This window comes from Coturnix japonica, chromosome 7 (genome assembly GCF_054131305.1).
Source record: "Coturnix japonica strain WE chromosome 7, WE-NBRP24, whole genome shotgun sequence".
NCBI lineage: Eukaryota > Metazoa > Chordata > Aves > Galliformes > Phasianidae > Coturnix > Coturnix japonica.
This window is the reverse complement of record NC_140669.1, coordinates 33,608,990-33,633,302: the sequence shown is the minus strand read 5'-3', so window position 1 is coordinate 33,633,302 and position 24,313 is coordinate 33,608,990. Positions and strand designations below refer to the sequence as shown.

Sequence of the window (24,313 nt, the reverse complement as noted above, 5' to 3'; positions counted from 1 at the left end):
CTGCTCTTGTGAGGCCCCATCTGGAGTACTGTGTCCAGGTGTGGAGCCCTCAGTACAAAAAAGATATGGAGATTTTGGAAAGGGTCCAGAGGAGGGCCACAAAGATGATCAGGGGGCTGGAGCACCTCCCCTATGAGGACAGGCTGAGGGAGTTGGGTTTGTTCAGCCTGGAGAAGAGAAGGTTGCGGGGTGACCTCATTGCAGCCTTTCAGTACCTGAAGGGAACTTACTCCCAGGAGGGGAGTAAACTCTTCAAAAGGGCTGATAATAGCAGGACTAGGGGAAATGGTTTTAAGTTGAAGGAGGGAAGATTTAGGTTGGATGTTAGGGGTAAGTTCTTTACTAGAAGGGTGGTTAGGTCCTGGAACAGGCTGCCCAGTGAGGTTGTGGATGCCCCGTCCTTGGAGGTGTTCAAGACCAGGTTGGACAGGGCCCTGGGCAACCTGATCTAGTAAATGTGTATGTTTGGTGGCCCTGCTAGGCAGGGGGGTTGGAACTACATGATCCTTGAGGTCCCTTCCAACCCGGGTAATTCTGTGATTCTGTGATTCTGTGACTCTTCTCCTCTCCTCTTCAGCTCTTCTGCTGTTGTTCTTTCCTTGTATGCTCACTCCTCTCGTGCACGTGTTCTCCTCTTCTGCTTTTCTTTCTTACCCGTATCCTCTCCCATTCTTCTCGTCTGCTCTTTCGACTTCACTGTATCCTCTTTGCACCTCTCATGCTCTACTGTTCCTCTCTTCCCACCACTATCTGCTCTTCTGCTCTAGGCCGCATTTCCCTCTCTGCTCTTCTGTCCTCTCTTCCTCCCTTCTGCTCGTTTTCTCTTCTGCACTTCTCACTGACCGGTGTCCTCTCTTCCCGTCTTCCGTCCTTCTGCCATACGGCTATTCACTCTTCTCCTCTTCAGCTCCTCTCCACTTCTGGCTTTCTGCCTTACCTGTGTCCACTCATCTCCCTTTCTGCTCTTCTCCTCATCTGCGCATCTTCCTTACCTTCACCCTCTCTCTGCTCTTCTCCTTTTCTGCTCATCTCCTCTTCTCCTTGTTTTGCTGCCTTTCCTGTCTCCGGTCCTTTCCTGTGTTGCCCTTTTTGTCTGCTGCTCTTCTTTCTTACCTGCATCCTTTCTTGTTCCTTTCTTCTGCTTTTCTTTAGTTCTGTCTTACCTGTATCCGCTCTTCCTGTCTCCTGCTCTTCTCCTGCTCTGGTCAGCGTCCAATGCCTGCACCACAGCTCTATGTCGGAATTAGTTTTGGGGTGGAGAAAGGTACTCGGGGCATAGATTTGTAGGAGAGAAGCTCTCACGCCGTGCCTGAAAGGTGATCAAATGGAGCCCTTGGGAACCAGGACCACAAAGGCAGCTTGTTTCTCCAAAGGCCGCAGCGAAAATAAAAAAATAAAGATAAATAAAAACATAAAAAATAATTATAAAAAAAAGTTTTATTATCAATAGAAATTCCTCAATTAATTACCAAAAAGGAATTTCACAGTCATTAAACATTTGCTCATATCCTCTTGATATATCTCATAAAGAAGGATCACTGGGACCCAGCTCCATTCTAGGTATTTACATTAACCTACTTATGACCTGTTCTGCTTGCATGTGACTCATGCTCTGAAGAATTTCCTTTTCCAAAGTGCCACATTGGGCTTCAGAGATGCTCTGCTCAGAAAAACACAATATTCCTCTTTTAAGAACAAACACTCCCATCTTGTTAAGTTTACTAAAAGCTTTAAAACCCAATGAGATAAGAAAAGAAATGCAAACTCTAGCAACACAGTCTATCCAGATTTCACAGGCTCATTTCTTCTTGACTGTATGACGCTCATACATGATTTAAAATCTAAGCAAGCAGCTTTCCCTCGGTCCTGCAGAAATCTGTGTGCACAGACTGACCTACAGCCTCAAAGGCATTTTATCCAATAGATAATCCCAGGAAAACCAGGCCTTTATTTTTATCCAGTTGTGTTTCTGGGGGAATGAAAGCACCTGCGTTGTGGTAAAATAGCACGTATCATGTGATGCCCAGCCGGTATGCCACAGAGACTCTTGCAAGCTTCTTCCCCGTGGTCAATTTGCAAATACTGCGGACTGTCTGCTGCTGTAAAGGAACCACAGGAAAACCAATGCATCCTGAAACCAGCATAAAAATGATTTATTATGAACCAGCTGAGCTGGGACTTCTCCAGGAACAGTGGTGGCTGGGAAACACCCACAGCTGAGCAGCAGTTCATCTGGACCATGCACCCTGTGTCTTGCCCAGAGGGCTCCCCAGCACAGAACAGCAGGGAGCAGAAAGGAAATTGAGTTGGTCAGATTTCTTAAAATGACACAGTAGAATAAATACGTATCAAATATCAAAAATGAAAGATGTCTGCTTTTACTGAGAAGCTTTATTATAGCTGGACTGTCAAACGAAGAAAAACACCTTAAATTAGCTTTCAAGTATTCACTGGCATCAAAGTTTAGTCTTTATGTAAATCCTTAGAAGATCCTGAAGCAAACACTCACACTCACTCAAAAAGAAGGAGAAAAATTATATAAATGAGCCAAAGCAGCTCACAGAGTGGCACTAGAGACTGCTGCTCAGGCCAGCTCCCCCTCACCTGGCCCATGCAGCACAACGAGGCTTCTCGCAAAGAGATCAGCCTTCCAAAATGCACAGGAAGCTCCGAAGAGAAAGGACAGCCACAACATTCAGCAGCTGCTGGAAGCTGAATTTTCTTATATTTCATAACTGCTTGAAATTACACACATTGCTATTCACGCATGCCCAGTGATAGTGACTCATGAGGAATACAGGAGCATCGGCAATCACACCTGGCACAAGGCATCAAGTGAAACAGACAAGGGCAAAGCAGAGGTTGGGGCAGTGTGACAGGTCACATCCCAGGGGGCACTGAGGGGTTCCCTCACAATTTTTCACAAGTTAACTGCACAAAAAGGAACAAACGAGTGAAGGAAGCCAAGCAGTATTTTATTGACTCCCACAAGACAGATATGGATTGCATACAACCCTAGAAAACTTCTTACTTTGACACCATTCCTTCATCAAAAGACTGTGGCATGGAACAGCTTTCCTTTACAGTTTAATTAAAATTATTCATTTGAACAGCTCTTAAAAAACTATGTCTATAATAATACTGAAATATATTGCTCATATTTGTGACTCTGTACAAAAAATAGTTTGAGCTAGTCCTTTCCTAGTGTTCAAAACAACTCCAAAGACAGATCGAGTACTTCAGAAAGATGGGTAAAAATTATTTGTTTGAAATTATAAACTAGCCATTTATCAACAGACTGAGTCCCTTAAAAATGTGTACTTCACCTAGTATGAAATACATACTTAATGATCCCAAGACAACGCACACAGAGCAATCAGCTTTCCCCCAGTCCTGCAAAATGTATGCACAGATTTATCTACAGCCATAAAGGCATTTCTGCAACATGAAAAAGATGAGACTGATCTCAAAAGAAAATGACCAACCACTTGCAAATTTTGACCAAAAACCATTTGATTACTTTTAGCTTAAGAATAAGTTAGTCTGAACCTCAGTGAGATGACAATGGCAAAAGCCTAGACTGCACTCAGAAACTGCTTCGTGGGGCTGGCAGAGGCCAAAAGAATACTCTTGGTTTTAATGCAGAAACAGACAGGACAGCTTAAGCTGCCAGCCTGTCCACTACAGCGCACATTTGTTCAACTGGCACCTGGAAACCTTGGTAGCCTCTGGAAGCATCAGTCTTTTCTGAAGGGATCACTAGACCACAGATTTATTGCCTTCCTGTAGCAGTGCTTGCTATTATCTGAAATACCATCAAAAGCACACCAGTCGTGTCTCAACACACCACTTCCAAGACACTAATCCAGAGGCTGAAACTAACGCACCAGTGATTTACCAGGCCTGACCGTTTTTTGAAGTTGAAAATGGGTTCCTCAATAACAAAGCAGCATGTCTCTTTGGTGTTCATGATAAGATAGAAGTGGTTTCTACAAAGCCTCCGATGGCCCAAGTAGTAGGTAACTCCTCCAGATATGCTTGGTCTGAGGAACGGTAATTTAAGTTTCAGAAGGCAAAGGCTTTAGCCATAGAGCTGGCCGAAGGGATTGCTCTGCTCAACTTCCCTTCCTCCACAGATGTTCCAACACAACCCAAAGGTGCATATCTGACCCAGCATGGGTCTAAAAGCAACCCCTAACTTGACTTCAAAGTATGGACCAACCCATGGATCTGATGTCCAGCACAGCACAGGCAAGAAGTGGGGAGGCAGAGCTGAGGGACAGGGCCCATCAGCTTCAACATACTTGGCTTAGGTTTTGTGTCACAAACTTCTGTGTCAAGGAACATCACCTTCACTGTTTGCAAAAGAACGATGATCACCAAGGGACCTTCCAGAAAGCAAGCACGACACTTGAATAGGTATGAGCCACAGAACGTGTTTGGACAGACTCTGGGGGCAGATAATTGGTTTCAGACATTCTCTAATCCACAAGCAAATACTAAAAAGAGTTTTTAAAAGTGCCTTCAGTACACCAGCTAGTCAAACAAATCTTAAAATATTTTCTTTCTATTTTACATTTGTACATAAAGCTGAAGTGCTTACATCTTTATGAAAAAGACCTAACTAATTGTCAAAGCAAATTAAACCACATTTAAGAGCAACTTACCTAATTACTTTCATGAAGACCATCACACATGTAAAACCAAAAGGTAATGAAATCTTAAAAAGGACATAACAACTTGAATGAAAGCAGAAAAGAAGTTTTAACAACTTTTTTGTCCATACAAGTGCTTTTCCTTTCCTCAAAGAGAGAGCAATTAGCGTTCACTGAGTGACTTTTTTTGGCCATTCAAGCTTAGTGACCTCAAAATGAGCACATTTTTCTAAGTTGTCATGTTGTAGTTATTATTGTGTTCTAATGACTTCAAAGGATATACAAATCACCTACTTCTAAACAGTGTTCTGCACATTATAGACTAAACTTCTTAACTTACAAATAATCATTTTGTTGTTTCCAGTTTATAATGGTTGAAAAGAAAAAGACTTCACAATGTGTGTAAATGGGAGGTAACTGTATTTTTAAAACCGGAATAGAAAGCTGCATGTTAAAAATGGGATCACAGACTAATAAATACATACATCAAAGACGTGAATTTCTCAGCAGCTGGTTTTAAAGAGCAAAGGAGTGGGGAAAACTAGTTGTCCAGACTTCATTCTGACTTAGTTATCTATATGCTAACACCACCTGCAATTCAAAAACAGAGGTGAAGGATCTACTTTGTTGCCTATTTTCCTTTTAAAAAATTAAGCTACTTCTTGAAAGTGTGGTGTAAAATCTAAAGAAATATTCATTTCTTCATGCACTTGATGACACTGAATTAAAAAAGCAACTATTTTAACCCAGAAAAAATGAGTCATTGTATACTGTGAGGACACCCTTACTGCAGATTTTCTACAGTAAAAGTATTTCTAGAAATACACCAGAAATTACTTTCCCATAACAAAATATACAATTATGTGTCAGATTATTATTGAGTTTCAACACTTAGGCAAAACCTAGACAGTTACTACCAAGTTTCAAAAAAGAAAAATTGATGGCTCCAAACAGTAAAAAGATGTTTTAACAGGCGTGGAAGTGCCAGAAAGCAATGCTGGACACCAGGATTTCCAAAGTGACTCCCTTTCCAAACTGTTGTGCAGTCTGTGCATTAGACAGTGAGTGAAAACTGATCCTGTTCTATGGGTTTCTCCACCCATGCTCCAAGTCCCGCCTTCAGGAATGCTTTAAATAAACACTCTTTGGCAGTTTGATACTCGGTGGCTCCTTGCTTGGTTTCGTGGTACAGGTTGGGCTTTAAGATCTTCAAGCGCAAGCTGGATGAAAGCTGTGCAGATGAAAAAGACAAGAAGAGAGGAAATGATTTATTCAGACAAATATTTGGAAAGCAACTGAGTTATTAAAATAGCAATCAGAAAACAAGGTAATGAACTACTCAACCAAATGTACAGGCAAAGGCAACAAGCCAAAACCACAAGGTACTACTTCCAGCCATTGTGGCTCTGTATGCAGTTTCACTGCAACTGTTCACACTTCTCCTCTCGCAAAACATGTCCTCCTGAAGAACCAAACCACATACAGAGAGAAGCAATCTTTGGACTTCACTTTTCAGCAGTGCTGCAGTAGCTCCACTACACTTAGCAAGCCCTCAGCTTCTTCTGGATTACCCATGTCCTTTGGCAGAAAAAAATCTAGACACTGAAAAGCCATTTTCAGTGAAAAGTTAAATACTATTTGACTGTTTAAGGACAGAGTGAAAACTCGATCGGCTGGATTTCAGCACAACTGGGATTGTATTTCCAAAGAAATTACAATGAGAAGGCAAAAGGAAAGGAGTTAAGAGCTTTACTTAGCTATAACCGAGGATTATCAGATCCTTGCATGCATTTTGTACCAGATGTGATACAATGAAATAACTTAAATAAGTGTGTTATCTTCCATTACGACATGCACTGGTAGCTGATGTTAAGCTCAACTTAAGACAACAAATGGTTTCTGAATACACATGGACATGCTATAAAGAATAAAGCGAAAGTGAAAAATGTTCCAGTCTGGAGTATATACCTTTGCATGAATACGCATCCAGCGGCTGTACAAAGCATGCTTACAGAGGCGAGATGCACGTCCCATTTCATCTTTGCCAGTTGTAGCATTAATAATTTCAAGACCAGCGTCTCCCACTGTCCAATTTACACTGAAGTTTGGTGCTTTCCCTGGTTGGCGTGCTTCTGCATTGCTAATACCTGAAAGAAGAGAGATTTAATGACAACAATAAACACTAACTCCTAATCATTCTTCTTATTAGGCTACTGAAATCACATCACAAACAATTCTTTTTCTATGGGGATGTTCTCCTGAAGATTTTCCACCGAATCATGGAAATACTGCCGTGCATATTTCATCCTCATCGTGATTAAAAATCATCTCTCACTCTGTCATTTCTAGTTCAGCAGCTGAGCGTAGGTGGAGCTATGAGAAACCAGCGTTCTCAGTGGAGGATTACGTATAAGACTGTAGCATAGCTCCACGTGAGCACTGATACTAGCACCATGCCACACTGTCCTGGTTTTGGCTGTGATAGAGTTAATTTTCTTCAGAGCTTCTGGCACAGCAAAAACCAGTGCAGAATGACGAACTCTCATCACGTCTCAGCACATACAATTACAATTCAACTAACAACTTGGAACTGCAATCTTATTTAAAGCAGTCAGTCCTATTTACAAGCGTCTACAATGTGCTTTTTCCCTTTCCCTTGTAAAAAAAATGGAGTTAGATCAGAGTGGTGGTATGAGTTGACAAAGTCTTGCAAACTAAGGCATCAAGGCATCCACATTTCAGTAGATGTGGAGTATCTTTCATTAAAATTACCATTATTTCTACATAATATTTCTACATAAATACAACTGCCTTACAAGGTTGTTCAGAGCTGAATAAATGCTGCACAAATGTTTTACATGTTCAAATGCAAGCCTTAGTGCCTGAAAGACAAGCCAGGAACCAGTAACACTTCTGTTTATTGATTAACCTGCCTCCTAGTATCTGTGAGAAGAGGAATGCTTCAGGGGGGGTCTGACCTCACTCTGGTTCTCATCAGCAGAGGATGTCTCACATGACAGCACTTCTCACCACAGGGACATGGTGCAGCTAGCACAGGCACAGCCAGAGATGCTGTGGGCATCCACGTTAGACAAAGTGAGACCCAAGCTCAGCATCCTATGCAGAAAGCCAAAACCAGCAGACCCTTGACTCTTTTGTCATAAATGCAGCTTCAGCTGCCTCTCCACTCCACATGCTCATTACTGCTTAAGATGTCCAAAACCAGTAACTGTGACTCAAGTGTCACAGCCCATTTCCTGCACGTCTCAGGAATGCTCTCAGCATGTCCCCAGTGCTCTTAGGCAGCAGCCAGGGCCAGTGGTACAAGTGGTTTAAGCTGCACTTAAACTTAAGCACCATGGAATGGCTGTGCAGCATGGTGGCCTCACACACATTACAGTGGTGGTGAAACTTCGTATGTCTCAATTGTCCCACGAGAAGGGGAAGAAAAAGGGGACAGGAGACAGGGATGCTTGCTTTTTTCTTTTTCTGATAAATAAAAATCCCGTTTTACTTTAGTATAACTCTCTAAAAGTCTGTTTAGTACTGAGTCTATGCTAGGTCCTATACTGAAAATAATCTAGTAAATTTGTATGAATTCAATATAGGCATTGCAGCAAGATGCATTTCTTGATGGCATTTGAAATACAATCTAATAAGCAAAGTTAAGTCAGCCTAAAGCAGATAAACGCAGGATTTGTTTATTGGCCCGGGTCTTACAGCAATTCTGGGTCCTGCACCCCCTTGTAGGATACAAAGATGAGAGTATGTGAGAGCTATGAGGTCCTAGATCCAAAATAACAAAGCAAAATTCAGATAAACAGTTCCTCACTTACTAAATAAACGTTTTGAAATATTGATCATATTGAATTTTCAGATGCTGATATATTGTTATGCTTGACTTACATCAACCTAGTCACTGTAACAGACAATAAGCCAAGTAAATAATAAATAGTGCCATAGACCCACTATTCAACATTTGCTTAAAATAGGAGTTGAAAAAATTGAATTAGAATGACAGTTTCCTTTATTATTATTTTCCAGTTTCTTTCAGGAGAGATTGTCACAACTTCTGCTGTCCATTCTGAGTGGTTGCCAAAAAATCTGTGCATCGAGTCACATGAAAACTGGAGCCAACCATGCACAACACAGCTGCTTCTGTGCCATTAAAGACCAAACACTGCAGAGCAAACAAACCCTACCGCTCCATGAGTCACACAATAGAAGGTCTACACCTAAAAAAACTATTAACTGAGAGCAGAAACAAAAGGAATCTGAACACTGACTCTTCATAAGTGTGTAAGTTCAAGCTTGTTTTATGAAGCTTATGTGAAACAGAGTCATTTGCTTGAAGCAGATCATACTGGAGAACTTATCAAACCTGCTGAGGCAAGAGGGGTTAAAAACGGCGACCACATGAGATATTTTTAACTTAACTTAAAAATATCTATACTTTTGCTCGTTTCATGTGCCACTGAACAAGTATGGTGATCGGATATCATACATTCAGTATTGCGAAAAAGACCTTTTGCTCCTTTTCTTATTACTGCGAAAGAGCATTATTTCCATTTAAAAAACAAAATGCTGCCTTACATTTTCCTGTAGTGAGTGATTCTCTCTCCAGACCGACACATATAGAGTGTGTGCAACTCTTTCAGCAAACACTGGAGACAACCAACATTTCTCTACCACCTTGCTCATGCACAGTGGAGGCTGTATAGAAGGGATTATCAAATGAAGATGGCATTGAACATAACATCCAGCATGCAATATATTTCAGCAGCAGTTATATAGCTGCATTTCTTAGGTTATTTTGATGTAATAGCAAACAAAAATGACTCTGAATTTCAGAAATACTTAGATGACAGCTTGGTAAGCAGCAGTTATCTCCATGAACCCTGGAAAAATGCCAAAGGAGCTTCTGAAGGTGGATCACAGGCAGCAGGCATAGGAAACTAAGGTTGCAAAAGCGAAGTATCTGACAGTACTTTAGGTGGATCACATATTCTCTTTCAAAAGCTAGACATGAACGCAACACAATAAACTGAAACTAGTAGATAGGATAGAAAGTAAAATATTTTACTCTACTGTGAAAAGTGCTACAACTACAATATTTTAGAGAACACTGCTCTGAACCTCTTGTTGGATATTCTTATAACCAGGTCTAATAAAATCAAAGGTCAAAGCCTGACAGAGCTCACACCAAGCTTCATCCAAAGGAGGGAAGGGGCTAAAACACAAAAGTGAAAGAGATGGGAAGGTACCAGGAAACACCAGAAATCAACAAAGATTCTGCTGAAGGATTTTTTTTTTTTGTAAAAAACAAACAAGCAAACTCAATAAAATTAAAAAGCAAACACAGTAACCATTCAGAGAACTGGTGAATGATGAATATTTAAAATCTTTAGAAATTCCTTCCATGGTTGTCAACATCTTGCTGAATACAAAAAAACACATTAAGTGTTTTAATCTGGACCGCCTGCAAAAGAATGTGGGTACGTTCACAGGCTGGAGCTTCTCTTCAAGGCAGATGAAATTCACTATAGATAAATAACTGGTAATACATATGAGGAATTTTCTGCCAACATAAGGGTTTCCTGCACTCTCAGCTGAAAAGCTGCTGCTCTGATATGCATGCTTCCAATTATCTCGATGGAAAAAAAAGGATATATAAGTAGAAAATCTCCTATGAAGAAAGAAAGAACATTTGATGAAAGATTATTTTTACCAGTAGAGTGGGTAACTTCATCTTAATGCAACCATCCCTGCAGACACAAAAGTTGTCTTATAAGAGATAAAAAGAACAGTTTCTACAGTGTTTTCTCAGCTAAACCAGTTGGGAGACAGTGGGGAAATACAGAATGCCATAACTGAACAGTTATTTCTGTTTTAGTTGACTCCCTTGTTAAAAATAAGTAATGACTCCACAACTGTGCAAATAAGGGAGAGACTGGAATCTGGGAGAGGTGCTCCCACAGTGCTTATTTCCGTGTAAGAATGCACTGTGAAATAAGTGAGTCAAGCAGTAGATGTGTAGCTATGCTTAGGCCCCAGTTGAATTCAGCATCGCAGATCAGAAAACTGGCTTTCAAGACTAATCCAGTAGAAGGATCATCATCAGATTAATTCTTCTTAGTGTCTCCTCTCAAACAAGCTTCCTGTGCATTTTGAGACATACATTTTCATGAAACTCAACAGCTGAGAACACTTTGGAACTCTCTCTACTGCCCAGTGAGTTTTGGCTGAACTGTTTAAACAGATGATGCTATGTCACAACAGGCAGGTGATAACACTATTTCAGAAGAAAAGATTTTTACAAAGCCAACGTGCTCTTATATATGTTGTGTAAAAGATAACAGCCACCCTCCAGATGTGCTGTCTTGAAGAATTTCTTAAAATTCCCAGACATCAGATATCAGCAGCACTCCACACATCAACTAATAGGTCAATACAGCTATTAGGTCAATATAGGTCAACTGAGTATTTGGAACTGTGCACGTTGTCTCTATTACTTACTTGCTACTGTAAGGATATACATGTCACAACATCATAGTACATTCTTGTTCAGGGAATCATGAAATAAATTAAAAACGTGACAAGCTCCCTATGTTTATCTTTAAAATCTATGTCGAACTTTAAACATGCTTTAAAGTGCTGATGTTTTCTTTTTTTTTTTTTTTTTCCCTGGAAAATAAACAGACATGACAAAAGCCTGGCTCTACAGAACAATGCAATGCACACAGTGTATAATAAGTACATGATATAAGTTAGGAAGTATAAGAGATTTCAGTTTTAAAGCTTCCACAACATTACTGTAATTAGTTTTTTTTTTAATATTTTCTTTAAGACAATTTAGAGCTTTCCTTTTTAAATTATTCAAATTATTATTTTATTAAATTAATTCAAATACTCTCAGCCCCACTAGAGTCTAGAATCTGTGAAGTGCTAAAGAATAATCCTTGAAGTTTCAAAGGCAGCTGCTAGTTACCTGCAAGGTTTGGCTGTTTTGTTGTCGGCCAGCTAATACTTAAGAAGGCAAAACAGTATTTCTCAGGGACATTCCAGCAGGCTCTAAATGCAGCATTTGTGCATTAACTAAGAAGTGAAAATGAAAACACTGTGACACCTATGTCATGCAAACAAGCTGGGTGCCATGCTCACTAAAGCTAATTCTGCAACCAACAACAATGGATAACAAAATAAAATACAAGCAGTGACATCTGAGATTGTCTCTTCATCCGCTTTTAGTTGGATACTGGCCTCAAGATTGTGAGCCAAATATTTTTATGTTGGAAAACTGATAAATGACATAGCTATTCAATAAATATCTGCAATTGTAAGAGAAGCGAAAGTGAGAGGTAATGCACTAACCCATAGATAATAAGAGATTTCATTGAGCCAGGGCCTTCAACTTGCCTCACCTATTGCTAAGGCACAATCTAGATAGCAATTACATGAAAGTGCATTCAGTTCATACCTTGCTTTTTTTTGCCATCTTTTAACTGACGACAAGTTTTTACTATGGTATCTCTGTGTATCCCTACTAGGTTTACACCATATCTTCTGTGTTGTAACCAGAAACCAATTTACTCACAATACTTAATTTCCAAGGTTTTGAGAACTGCAAAATCACAATGCTACTGGAACAGACTTTGTTACCGGTACGGCTCTCTCCATTAGATACTTGCCACTAAGTAAAGGTCTGTTGAGTGTATAAAGAGGTGGTAGATCTTCTATCTCTGCTATCCTCTGGTATACGGCTCTGGATAGATGATCCCCATGATATAAACTCCCCAAGATGATGCTAGAGAAGTAAATTGGCTCCACAAAGAGGCTAAGTAAGGCTCCTTGAATACCCAATACGTTCCACCTAAGAGGGAGGGAAAAACAAAACAAAACAAAACAAAACAAAAAACTTTCTTTTTAATGGAACAAGCAACATCTGCCAGACATAACAGCAGTCAATCACAATGGACCAGACTTTCACAGAATTACGGAATAGCTTGTGTTGGAAGGGACCCCAAGGATCATCAAGTTCTATCCCCCCACCCAGGCAGGGCCACCAACCTCCAGATATGGCACCAGCCCAGGCTGCCCAGGGCCCCATCCAACCTGGCATTGAACACCCCCAGGGACGAAGCATCCACAGCCTCTCTGGGCAGCCTGTTCCAGCACCTCACCACTCTCTCTGCACAGAACTTCCCTCTGACATACAATTTAAACCTTCCCTCCTCAAGCTTAAAACCATTCCCCCTTGTCCTTTCACTGTCTACCCTTGTAAAAAGTTGACTCACCTCCTGTTTATAACCCCCTTTTAAGTACTGGAAGGCCACAATGAGGTCACCCCCGCAGCCTTCTCCAGGCTGAGCAAGCCCAGCTCCCCCTGCCTGTCTTCATAGGAGAGGTGCTCCAGCCCTCTGATCATCTTCATGGCCCTCCTGTGAACCCTCTCTAAAAGCTCCAAATCTTTCCTGTATTGAGGGCCCCGGATCTGGATGCAGTTCTCCAGCTGTGGCCTCACGAGGGTAGAGTAGAGAGGGATAGTCACTTCCTTGTCCCTGCTGGCCACCTCTCCTCTGATGGAGCCCAGGATACCATTGACCCTCTGAGCTGCAAGAGCGCACTGCTGGCTCATGTTCAGTTTTTCATCCACCAGAACCCCTGGGGCTTTCTCTGCAGGGCTTTCAACCCGTCCTCTCTTGAACAGAATGTGGCTACAGTAATATAGCTATGACACTGAACAGAATTTCAGAGGCCAGCTTAGCGAAATCCTGAGCAAGGCAACCAAGATCTACTGTCAGCATCCTCTTCAGGAACAAATTCCATTGCCTTACTTCTGTACTAATATGTCTGGTGATTCATTTTGCAGCTGCAGCCTAATGCAGGAGATGGATAGGATCATTCAGTCAGAGAAAGCCAAACTGTAACATCAACATTAAGAAAAATTTCTCTGAAAGAGTGACTGGGCACTGGAACTGGCTGTCCATGAAGGTGGAGTCACCATCCCTGGAGGTATTCAAGAAATGTCTAGATGTGGCACTTAGGGATGTGGTTTAGTGGGCAATATTGGTGTTTAGTGGACAGTTGGACTAAATGATCTTAGAGATCTTTTCCAACCTTAATGATCCTGTGATTCTACGATCCTCAGTCACAAACAGTAGCTGGTGCCTCCAAGGTACCTGGCAGCGGACAAACCATTCATCCCAGAATGCAAGCACTGCGACTGCAAGACCCCAGTATCTCATCACTGTACAGGAAAGCTTGTTCTTTAAATCCTAACCAAACTGTCTGCATCCTGCTTCCGAGGAGGATATTTGTACTTGGTTGCAATACTCATGGGCAGGATGAAAACAATCTCCAGGCAAATATACTCTTGGACTACTTAGCTGTTCCATAGATTCCAACCATATATCTGTCTGCATATCTGTGATCCACATTGGACCAAGTCTGGCAGCAGGAATCTGGCATGCATAGGAGCAAAATACTGAGGAGCTTTTGTGTCTGTGTTAATTTGATCAAGTTTTAGCTCTCAATCTGTATGTGACTGTCACATGAAACACCTTTTAAAGCCTCAGTCTCCTGTAGAGTATTTCCACTGTACTCTCTTCTGAGGTATACTTGCAAACAATTTGGCACTATTAAAATTGTTCAACTGAGTACAACAGCAACACCCAGAAAACTGGATAAACAAGCAGAAGGCAAGTTTGTTTTGGAGTTTAATAAAAATAAAAAATAGCATAACAGAAGTTCTTGTGCTCATATGGACTGGTTGTCATCCTTAACTAAATGTACATCCTAAACTGTCTTACAAGGTTCCCCTAAGAAAAGAGGAGTATGTCAACAGCGTGCCTTGTACTTTGTCCTGGGATGGCATGGCTACACATCATCAGTTCAGGCTAGTAACTGTATATAGTACAACTGCTTCATTACTTTGAAAGATGGAACTACACATTTTGGCTTGCAAAATGTTGAAAAAGGAGTAGAAAAAAACTGTACCCCAATGAAACAACTTATCTGCATATCTTTACTGAGGACGAAAATGGAAGAAGTGTGCATGAGCTTACTCACCTGTCATTAAAAAAGTCTGCTCTAATGTATGAATGAAAATACTGTACTAATTGAAAATAAGGTATATGTATTACATTGAATAAAAATCTATTTTTTGTGATGGTGAAAATGCACAAAACAGTCAAACATAAGATTAAATGTATCAAGAGAAAACTATTGCTTCCCAGAATCTAGACACCCTACTATGGATTTTGCCATGACTAGAGTTTTGAAAGCACAGAAGTACTTCAAGTGCCAAATAAACTGCAATATTGTCTTGATATTGGCAGTATTACCTACACGAAGCATAGAGAAGCATAAGGACTACTAATACCGGCAGATATTATGGAAGAAACATCTGGAAAAATATGAAGAGTAAACACAGCAAATTAGGTTCTCACAGTTGAATCTGAAGTTTAAGCTTCTTTTGGTTAGGCATATCAGGTTTCATTTTTCCTAAACAGTATTTGAGTGATGGATAGACATTTTTTAAAGGCCAGAGTATACCTCTGGCTCCCTAAATCAAACTTTTGCCAGATCCTCTGCCTGGCTTTCACGTTCAGTATTTCTAGAGCATGTGTTTTGTTGCTTCCTCCCACCTCCCACACCCAGTGATCTTGGCTGGCACAGAAAATGACAGCTGTACTACAGTAGCTATCCTTTAGTAACTTGCCCATGCCTCTGGTTTTTGCTGGAATGAGCTTTATCACTTCTACCACCTTGGTGTGTCTCTACTGGATTCAGAGCAACTGGCCTGCTGCAAGTACAAGGTTTGCAGAAAACATTCATATGTGCAAAGCCTTAAGAACTTAAAACCTATTGGCTGGGGTTGAGTTTATAACATTTGCTTTAAATTTCAATTGTTTCAATGAAATAATATGTAATTATCCATAGAAATACATAATTCTTTTAGAAACTGATAGTGACTCAGATAAACACAAAGCTTAAAACAAGTTCTATACATTGCAACAGTGGCAGAAAGGAAGGATTACACAGAGATTTGCTTGTTCCTATTTAGACTGTACTTCTTTCTGGCTAACAATTTCTTTCTCCCATTAGTACATACACTAAAACCTCCTCTACAGGCAGATACCTACTGAGAATAAGCTATAACAATACAATGCATTGATTTTCCAACAGCCACAGATCTATTGAAACCTGACATGGTAAAACTGACTCATCCCAGTTCACAAGCAGGACTTGTCAGAACATTTGTCAACAAAAGTTATCAATTTAGTACTAAAATTCACTAAAACCACAATTTCTTTTGAAGTGAATGGACTTAATTCTGCATAGGTTCACTCTAAATCATGAGGTGCATAGCACAGAGTGCAAGATTTATTACAAAAAATGTTAATAAATTCAGCTTTTCTACCTTTTCTACCAAGCCAGTGAAACATTTAAAAATACGATTTTTTCTTCACATCAGTATATAATTAGCATGAGAAAAAAGTTGAGTAACTGAAGCTGCGTAAATCAAGCTTGCAAACTCAAATATTTTAGTGCTCACAGTGAGTTTCTAACACAGAAAGGAACCTCTCCACTGCGATGCCACACTGCAGCACCAGACTGCAGCAGACTGGATGCAGATCCTGGCCATGGTGCAGCGCTCCGGTGCAGCAGTTTGGTGGCTTGAGAAAGAGGTAATGGAAGAAAATCCTCCACCACTAATTCAGTAATTGAAATCTCTTCTGCAGCAGCCATGGGCAAAAATACAAAACTTCCACATAAAATGACTTAATCCTGCATCCAAATCTTGCTGGGCAGAGCAGAGTGAACCAGACCTAGGCAGTACCTTTTCTCAACATCAAAACAGGAAAGTAGCACCACATTTGCAATACAAAAAAAAATAAAAAAAAAAAAAAAGCACAAGATTAAGCAAAAAACTGTCTGTTGCATTATGCCAGTGGAAATACTGACATGTCTACAGGCTCATAGGTAAGAGTTTCATGGAAGAAAAGAGCCTCAGCAGGCACAGAGACAGCCTCCCGTGTAAAGCTTTTTGCAGGGAAAGATTGTCTATCTGAGTATAATAGATATGCCCTCTGTGGCATACTCTCATGATATTCACCCATGTGATATAAATGATAGATGATAGTGTACTGACTTAAAGTCACCGTAAGAATCAAGAGATTCTCTTTCACGAGTTTTATAAAATTACAAGCTAAACTGACATTCTAAATAGCAGCTTTTATGCTGATACAAAGCACAAGCTACAAGATTTAGTTACAGATTGACGGCACTTAAATAGAGTTGTCTCTACTTGAGTCGAGAGTCTCAACATCATTACAGTTAATGGTATCAGTATCCAAGTAAGGCCGTTTTTATTTGACTGAACAGCTCTCCATCAGTGAGATGGCTGTCAAGTGCAAAAACTCTGAAAAGGGGGGAGGAAAGGGGAGCAGCTTGACTCTTCAAAGGTCAGAACATAAAAGCACTATCAGGTCCTATCCCTGCATTGTGGCTTGCCACAGCTGTGCTGTGTCACAGCCCTGAAACATCCCTGGCCTTGCACTGTGAAAGCTTTGTTTAGTTTACAGCACAGTTCCACAGAAAATGGCACAGGGAGAGGCAGCATGCAGGAGAGGTTCAGCAGCTGAGCATGGGTAGTGGTAAGCTCCTAGAATTGTTTTGCCATTAGAAAATACACCATGACTGCTTTTAGAAAGCAAGCAAGCACTGAACCAATGAAACTTCTTCCTACAGATCATCTCAGCAGTTTCAGTGGAGCCATTCTGCTGAGATAAACAATGCAAGATGCAGCAAACTGTGTGGGGACCAACAAAATCAGTCCCCACCTAGGCTGTGGAGTCAAGAAGGAGAAGCTATCAAGGGAACAAACAGAAAGACAGAGTTACAAACTTCCATTTGGATAAGACGCTGTGAATAACACCAAAGTCAGTACGCAGGTACGTGATGTTCTTGCACAGTGAAGTAGTAATATTTTTCCCTCTTCTATGATAGAAGGCCACCAATGCCTTCCCCTTTACACAACTGAACCACTTCTCAAATCCCAGAGCCTTCCTAGCAAGGAAATAGGGTTAAAAAAAATAAAATAAAAAAAAAATTAATTCTACTTATCAAGATAGAAAACCCAGATTTGAATGATTTGTGAGAAATTAAGTAACTACTTATTTGAAGCCAAAAAGCTTGAAATTAATGTAGGGGAAAAACATACCAAAAAAGGAAAAAAATGTGCATAATGAAGTACTGTGGAACAAGCTTAGGATCTTTTTTTAAAACAAATGCGTGCAGATAATGCCACCAAACAGGTATTCTAGTCATAGAATAAAGTTGCTCTGAAATGTCACCAAGACACTGGGATAATCCTGTTCAGATGCTCCTGATTCAGATTAGAGTACATTCTCTTTTATCCACACAGGCCTGTTGCTGTTTTCCAGAATTTTTACTTGGAGAAATCATTAAGAGTTAGAGTTTAGCATCCCTTACTTTCTTTCTACCTAAAGCACAGCTATAGATCTCTTTTTCTCTTTTTTCCTGCCTCTTCCAACACAAGCACAAAGTGCTTTCTCAGGAGGTTACTTAGAGAGAGAAAGGCATGCTGAGTATCTGCCACAGCTAAGGAAGAATGAGGTAAGCTGAGCTAGCTGGAGCAAGGCAGCAGATTCAAGAGCTGTTTCACATGTACTACCTCAGCCCATGGCACAACACAAGCCATGGCTGGAGATGGCCAAGCTTGCCAATGTACAGTCAGCCCAGGATGCTCTTGCACTAGATCTCACCCATTACTAATGGTGGGCTTGGCCCATCATTGTAATGAGCAGCAATCACTGCAGAAATTCTACTTTTTAGCAGTTCTTTGCAGGATAAAGAAGCTTAGCAAAAATTTTGCAAGTTTATTGGATATTCCTACCAAACTAAGGAGGGTGCTGGAAAGCACACATCAAAAGAGCATTAGAGACTGAAAATAATAGCTTGGGTTATGCATATAATCCACACATATATGGCTGTTTATACAGAAAGAGTCTTCCTGCTCTGGATTGCCCATGTAATCCTCCACACAGTACTTATCCACACATTTTTCAGGCTGGCACTGTGAACCTTTGGGAAACCTCAGTGGAAGCACACAGGGCAGGGGTGTTCTGGAGTACTGACTGCTGGAAACTACAAAGCAATGCATTCTTTCAAATTCAGATGGACAAAACATGGTCATATGTGTCAGGGAAATGTAAAAAAAAAAAAAAAAAAAAAAGTAAAGAAAAAAAAGAATATGAAAATTTGGGCCTCCTTACCCGTCATACAGTCTTTGTTCTGTGTCAAAGGGTTCTATTTGCTTCCTTCACTGGCACAAACAAAATTATTCCCATTAGCCCCAAGGAGAGGTGACAGCTAGCTACGCAAGCGAGAGATGGATTCTGTTCTGCATCACACAAAATCAACAAAATAGTCAAATGTGTTCTAGCTTCAATAACTGACTTCATTTTTTTACTTTCACTAACAGCAATGATGAAGTGATAAAAGAAGTCAATGAATGCAGCTTGAGTACCACACCAGATGGTTAGAAGAAGTAATTGATATGAAGCTGGGAAATCTGTTTTGCGATTTGTTGAAAATATTATTAAAAAGATTTCAATGTCACTTTTGTAGAACTACTTTTCAACAACCCTCCACCCTAGCTTCTGAAAGGCCTTAATCATTTATGTTAGAGGGATTTATACTAGAGTAAAATGTCTTTCTTCCTTGGGGATGGTGATCACTTGAGACAAGACTAGAGGGGAAAAGCAATTACTTAAAATTCACCCCTGTACTTTTTTTTTAATTTGGTGTATGCAGTTCATAATTATAGCTCAAATATGTCTTTCTATGTTAAAATACACTTAATAAATTTTGCATCAGACTGTGACTACACAGAACAGCTATAGCTACTGAAATATATTCAGCCACAAACCTTGGTATTCTCTATCTATTTCACAAGAAAAAAAGAGTCTGCACACACAGACTCATTTTTAAAAAAATTACAATTTTCCAGCAACTCTCATAGATTTCTGATGCTTTTTTTAAGGAAACTACTTCTAAATTTGGTGGGTTATCATCTGTCCATTCCCAATTTTTAAGAAGTCTTTTGATCTCTCAATATTTGCCTCTCAATAATGACCAGAAAGAAGGTATTGGATAAAATATAAATAAAAGTACTTGCACTGGAAACAAAATATTTAATTACAATAAAAATATTGAAACTAAAATTTAAATGATTGTGATGTTAGAAATTAAAAGTGCTCATCAATTAACTGGACACATATATATACTTATACATAAGTATATATGTATGCTATAAAGTAGACTTTTTTTAAATTCATACTTTATATATATTTATATTTTTATATCTACTCTTTCTATTACAATAGCATAAATCTAAATCTGTCCATGGAATACGTATGTTCCATTGATATACAAGTATTTATACCATCAGAAGATTTAATTCAAGTTTAACTAATGTAATATGTTCATCACACTCTTTTGCTAATGCTGTGTTGGGACCAGGGGGGAAAAGGACTTCCTCTGATATTTTCCTGTGATATAAATACAAAAGAAAGCTGTCATGACTTGAAGTACCTGAAATGACAGATGTTTTCATCTCACTTCTGAAGCCAGCAGGAGGTCTGACACCAACTGCTGGTGAGGAATCAGAATCACTGGAATTACGGGCATGCTACAGCTAAGCAATGAAAGCAATCAACAACTGCACATTCATTATAACTGCCATGCATCCCTCCTTTCTTATTCAGCAATAAAAGGCAACAGTAGAAAAAGTAATCGTTTAGTCTCTCACCTTGCTATCTTGTCACTACATGACATAGTAAGTAGCCTTTCTCCTTGCAATACTCCATCCCATGTCTGGATAGTGGTAGTGGAGCGCACAGGGATCGTCCCTTCCCCAGATTCTATTTTTGTTCGTAGCTGTCCCCTCGCTTTGCGGTTTGGATGTCTGTCCCCTTGATCTAAATGACAAAAGTTACTTACAATCAACCAAGAAACATTCTCAAAGTATTTTACATGCAGCATTAATGAGAAGAGTATTAAAGTCATTTGACTGCATAGCTGCTGTTTGCATAACAATTTCTATCTTTCCTTACACTTTAGTTACAGCAATAAGCATTGTGTCTTCTAAAACTGCAATTAAACCAAGCCTTCCACAGTCAGCAGAAAACTCGTAAGTAGTGTTTCAGGCATTTTAATATTAGAATGAAGTCAATTAACAGATCAGGACAGAGAATGACCATTAAAAATGGAAACACTGAGATGGCTTGACAAGTTTTGTAAGAACGCTTGCTGATTCACTTTGCTTATCTTTGCTGAATCACTGGCTTATCTTTGTGTCTTGAAGACCACAGAATCATAGAATCCCAGAATGGCCTGGGTTGAAAAGGACCACAATGATCATCTTTTCAACGCCCTGCCACCAGACCAGTCTGCCCAGAGCCACATCCAGCCTGGCCTTGAATGCCTCCAAGGATGGGTCATCCACAGCCTCCTTGGGCAACCTGTTCCAGCATCACCACCCTCTGGGTGAAAAACTTCCTCGTAATATTCAACCTAACCCCCCATCTCAGTTTAAAACCATTCACCCTTGTCTTATCACTATCCACCCTCTTAAATAGTCGTTCCCCCCTCCTGTTTATACCTCCCTCCAAATATTGGAAGGCCAATATGTGGACCATATGGATGATCAGTCTGTATCTAAATTCTACAATACAGTACGAACAGCTTAGACCTTTGACTAATACACATCTGCACTAAAAGGAAAGAAGACGTTTGAATTTCAACCATGTCACTTCCACGTGCTCAAATAATACTTTAAACACCAATACTAAAATATTGCTGCTGTCATACCCTCTTGTGCTGCTTCATGTGGTGAGAAAATTCTAGCATCTCCACAAGGAGATGTGCTGATATAAAGATGAAACTGCACATTCTCCTTCAGTTTAAAACCTCCTCGCTCTGATTTGATAAAAATGGATTTTTCCTGATCATCTTTATTGCTGAAACAGAGAATAAAGCTTAAGTCAAAAAGAAAATTAATACATAAATAACATAAGCTAAAAGTCAATGGAGAAGACTTTTTTTTTTTAGAGAGCCCTTTACATTCACAGTGGGCTTTGGAGACTTTTCAGAAAACAAAACAACATCACACAGTAGACCACTTGAGATGACTTTGAACTACATGTTTACCTTCTGAGGATTGATAGTGAACTAAATACGTGTTCTGTTCATATCAAACTTAAGGGTAAAGGTCATGAGTTGTCAATTAAGCATCCTATTGCAACAAGTGGTACTTTACACATCATTTTTTTTCAGCAGGGCGCTTTAGAACAAGTGTTTCACATTGAAATTACTGAAGATATATTTTTACTGCTTTTCAACTGAGTGGATCCAGCCTGTCTTCCCATAAGCTTACCTTAGATAAAGCTCAAGTTGTGTATACAGAAATTTAAGCAGGCACCGGCGAGATATAATTTCTGCATGGCAATCATTTAATGCAAGACCACGATCACTCATGTATTCACCATTGATGCATTTTGTTCCTGTAGAAACACTTATTACCAGAGCATCTTTCACATCTGTACCTGGAAAAACAACATTTTAGAAGACACAGTAAAAATCACTATCTAGGATGAGAACTTCCTGTAGAATTCAAACAATGCACTTTTTTACTCTACTCCTTTAAAAAAAAAATTCTTATGATTCTTTCTTAAAAGCAAAAGGTTAGATCACAGAATCACAGAACCACAAGGTTGGAAAACACCTACAAGATCATCTAGTCCAGCTGGTTTACACAGACTTATCCAGTATGGTTCCTGAGAGTTCTTCATTTTGGAGTTCAGATAAGTTAGAAACTGAAAAACTGTAGTGAAAAATTACTGCTTCAGGAATTATTATTCAAGCTCAAGCTCCAAAGATTTATTTTTTTATTATTTTTTTTTTAATCTGAGCCCAAACAACCAGCTGATTTATAGCACGTAACTTTGGCCATACATGCAGATATTCACAGCAACTCTAGAAATTTATTGTTGATATGCATTAAGTAAGAAAAGACACTGAATGAAAGGGTATTAAGCCATCAACATGAAAGGTAAAATTAGAGAATGAAGAAAGTGCTTAAGCTGCTGCAGAACTTACCAGCAGCACAGGACTTCTTGAGATGTATTCTTTGGTGTTAAATAATTCAGCAAAATAGAATTTAAAAATATTTTCTGTGTTTTCTATACAAACAACTATCTTCATTAAATTAAAAAAACAGTCAGCCCCATTAAGAATTCAGAAAGATAGATCAGAACCTTACATCCACCTTATATCTACCTAAATAAAGCAAATAACACCATAATGTGGACAGCCCTACCAGCTCTCACTGCTTATGAAATAAATATTCATCGAAGTACAGCCTTGACAAAAATGGATGAGGCCAGCTGCCCCATCTCCTGCAGGCAGAGGAGAAGTGGGGAGCCACTTCATTGCTACAACACAGAACAGCTGTTTAAGGGAGTTCAGGCATCCTCCAGGTACTGAAATTATTTATGAGAAGCCCATTTCTAATTCCATGTAAAGCTAGTTCTTCAGTTAATTAAAAAGCGCTTGCATGTTAACTAATAAGTCTTAAATCTTTGGGCAAACATCTTTTCTGATAATTTTGGACACAGATACAATAAAACCCTGCTAAGTACAATGAAATCTTTTACAAAAAGAGAAAAGAAATACAGTTTTACAGCATGTTCTTCACAGATAGGTCATTGTTATGAATCACAGAACAGTAAAATCACAGGGTTCTTTCACAGATAGGTCACAGATAGGTCATCACAGATGACCTATGTTCTTCACAGATAGGTCATCATTATGAATCACAGAACCCTAAAATCACAGAATGACTTGGGTTGGAATGGACCTTAAAGTTCACCCAGTCCCAACCCCCAACCCCTGCCGTGGGGTGGGAACCCTACCAGTGGGGCACCACCAACCAGCCCAGGTTGCCCAACCCTATCCAGTCTGGCCTCAAATACTGCCAGGGATGGGGCACCCATAACTTCTATGCAGACTGTTCCAGTGCCTCACCAACTTCACTGTGAATAACTTCTTCCTTATATCCAAATTAAATCTCACTTTTTATAGATTAAAACTGTTACCTCTTGTCCTATCATTACACTCCCCGATAAAGAACCCTTCCCAGTTTTCCTATAGGCTGATGCTATAAGGTTTCCCAGAGCCTTTTCCTCTCTAGCTGTTTCTCATCAAATGGGCTTCAGGAAATATTTTGGTTTCTTACTCCACATAGACTTGGAATTTACCTGGAGTATAAAGGCAGTGATAGAAAACATTCACATCCACAGTCAGGGCTTCTTTTAAATCATCCAGAAGACAGCGGAATTTTTTACAAGCTTACATTTAAGGACCTGTCTTAAAAACACACTACTTGCTTTTATGGGCCATATTATACTTCATGAAAACTAGGGATGTTAGAGAAGTAAGCTTCAGCCCTCTGAAGTTAGGGCTCCAGCCCTCTGATCATCATCAAGGCCCTGTTCTGGACCTGCTCCAACTGCTCCATGTCCTTCTTGCGTTGAGAGCTCCAGAACAATACTTGCAATACTCCAGGTGAG

General features: G+C 39.8%; 1 protein-coding gene across 21 annotated transcripts in view; it reads right to left on the bottom strand.

The window, feature by feature from the left end:
* Positions 1 to 2,954: 2,954 nt before the first annotated feature.
* ADARB1 (adenosine deaminase RNA specific B1) overlaps positions 2,955 to 24,313 on the bottom strand; it is a 64,136-nt gene continuing 42,777 nt past the window's right edge. For 11 of the 21 annotated variants that reach the window (XM_085553782.1, XM_085553786.1, XM_032445677.2 and 8 more), the window contains 6 exons: positions 22,120 to 22,288; positions 21,555 to 21,703; positions 20,494 to 20,662; positions 12,344 to 12,525; positions 6,624 to 6,802; positions 2,955 to 5,886 (listed from right to left, as the gene is read on the bottom strand). In XM_085553782.1, coding sequence (XP_085409908.1) covers positions 5,710 to 5,886; positions 6,624 to 6,802; positions 12,344 to 12,525; positions 20,494 to 20,662; positions 21,555 to 21,703; positions 22,120 to 22,288 — 1,025 coding nt within the window. In that variant the 3' untranslated portion in view covers positions 2,955 to 5,709. Of the gene's footprint in view, positions 5,887 to 6,623; positions 6,803 to 9,248; positions 9,369 to 12,267; positions 12,526 to 18,955; positions 19,084 to 20,493; positions 20,663 to 21,554; positions 21,704 to 22,119; positions 22,289 to 24,313 lie in introns of those variants that run through there. The other 10 variants (XR_014948461.1, XR_014948462.1, XR_014948460.1 and 7 more) reach the window with 7 other exon arrangements.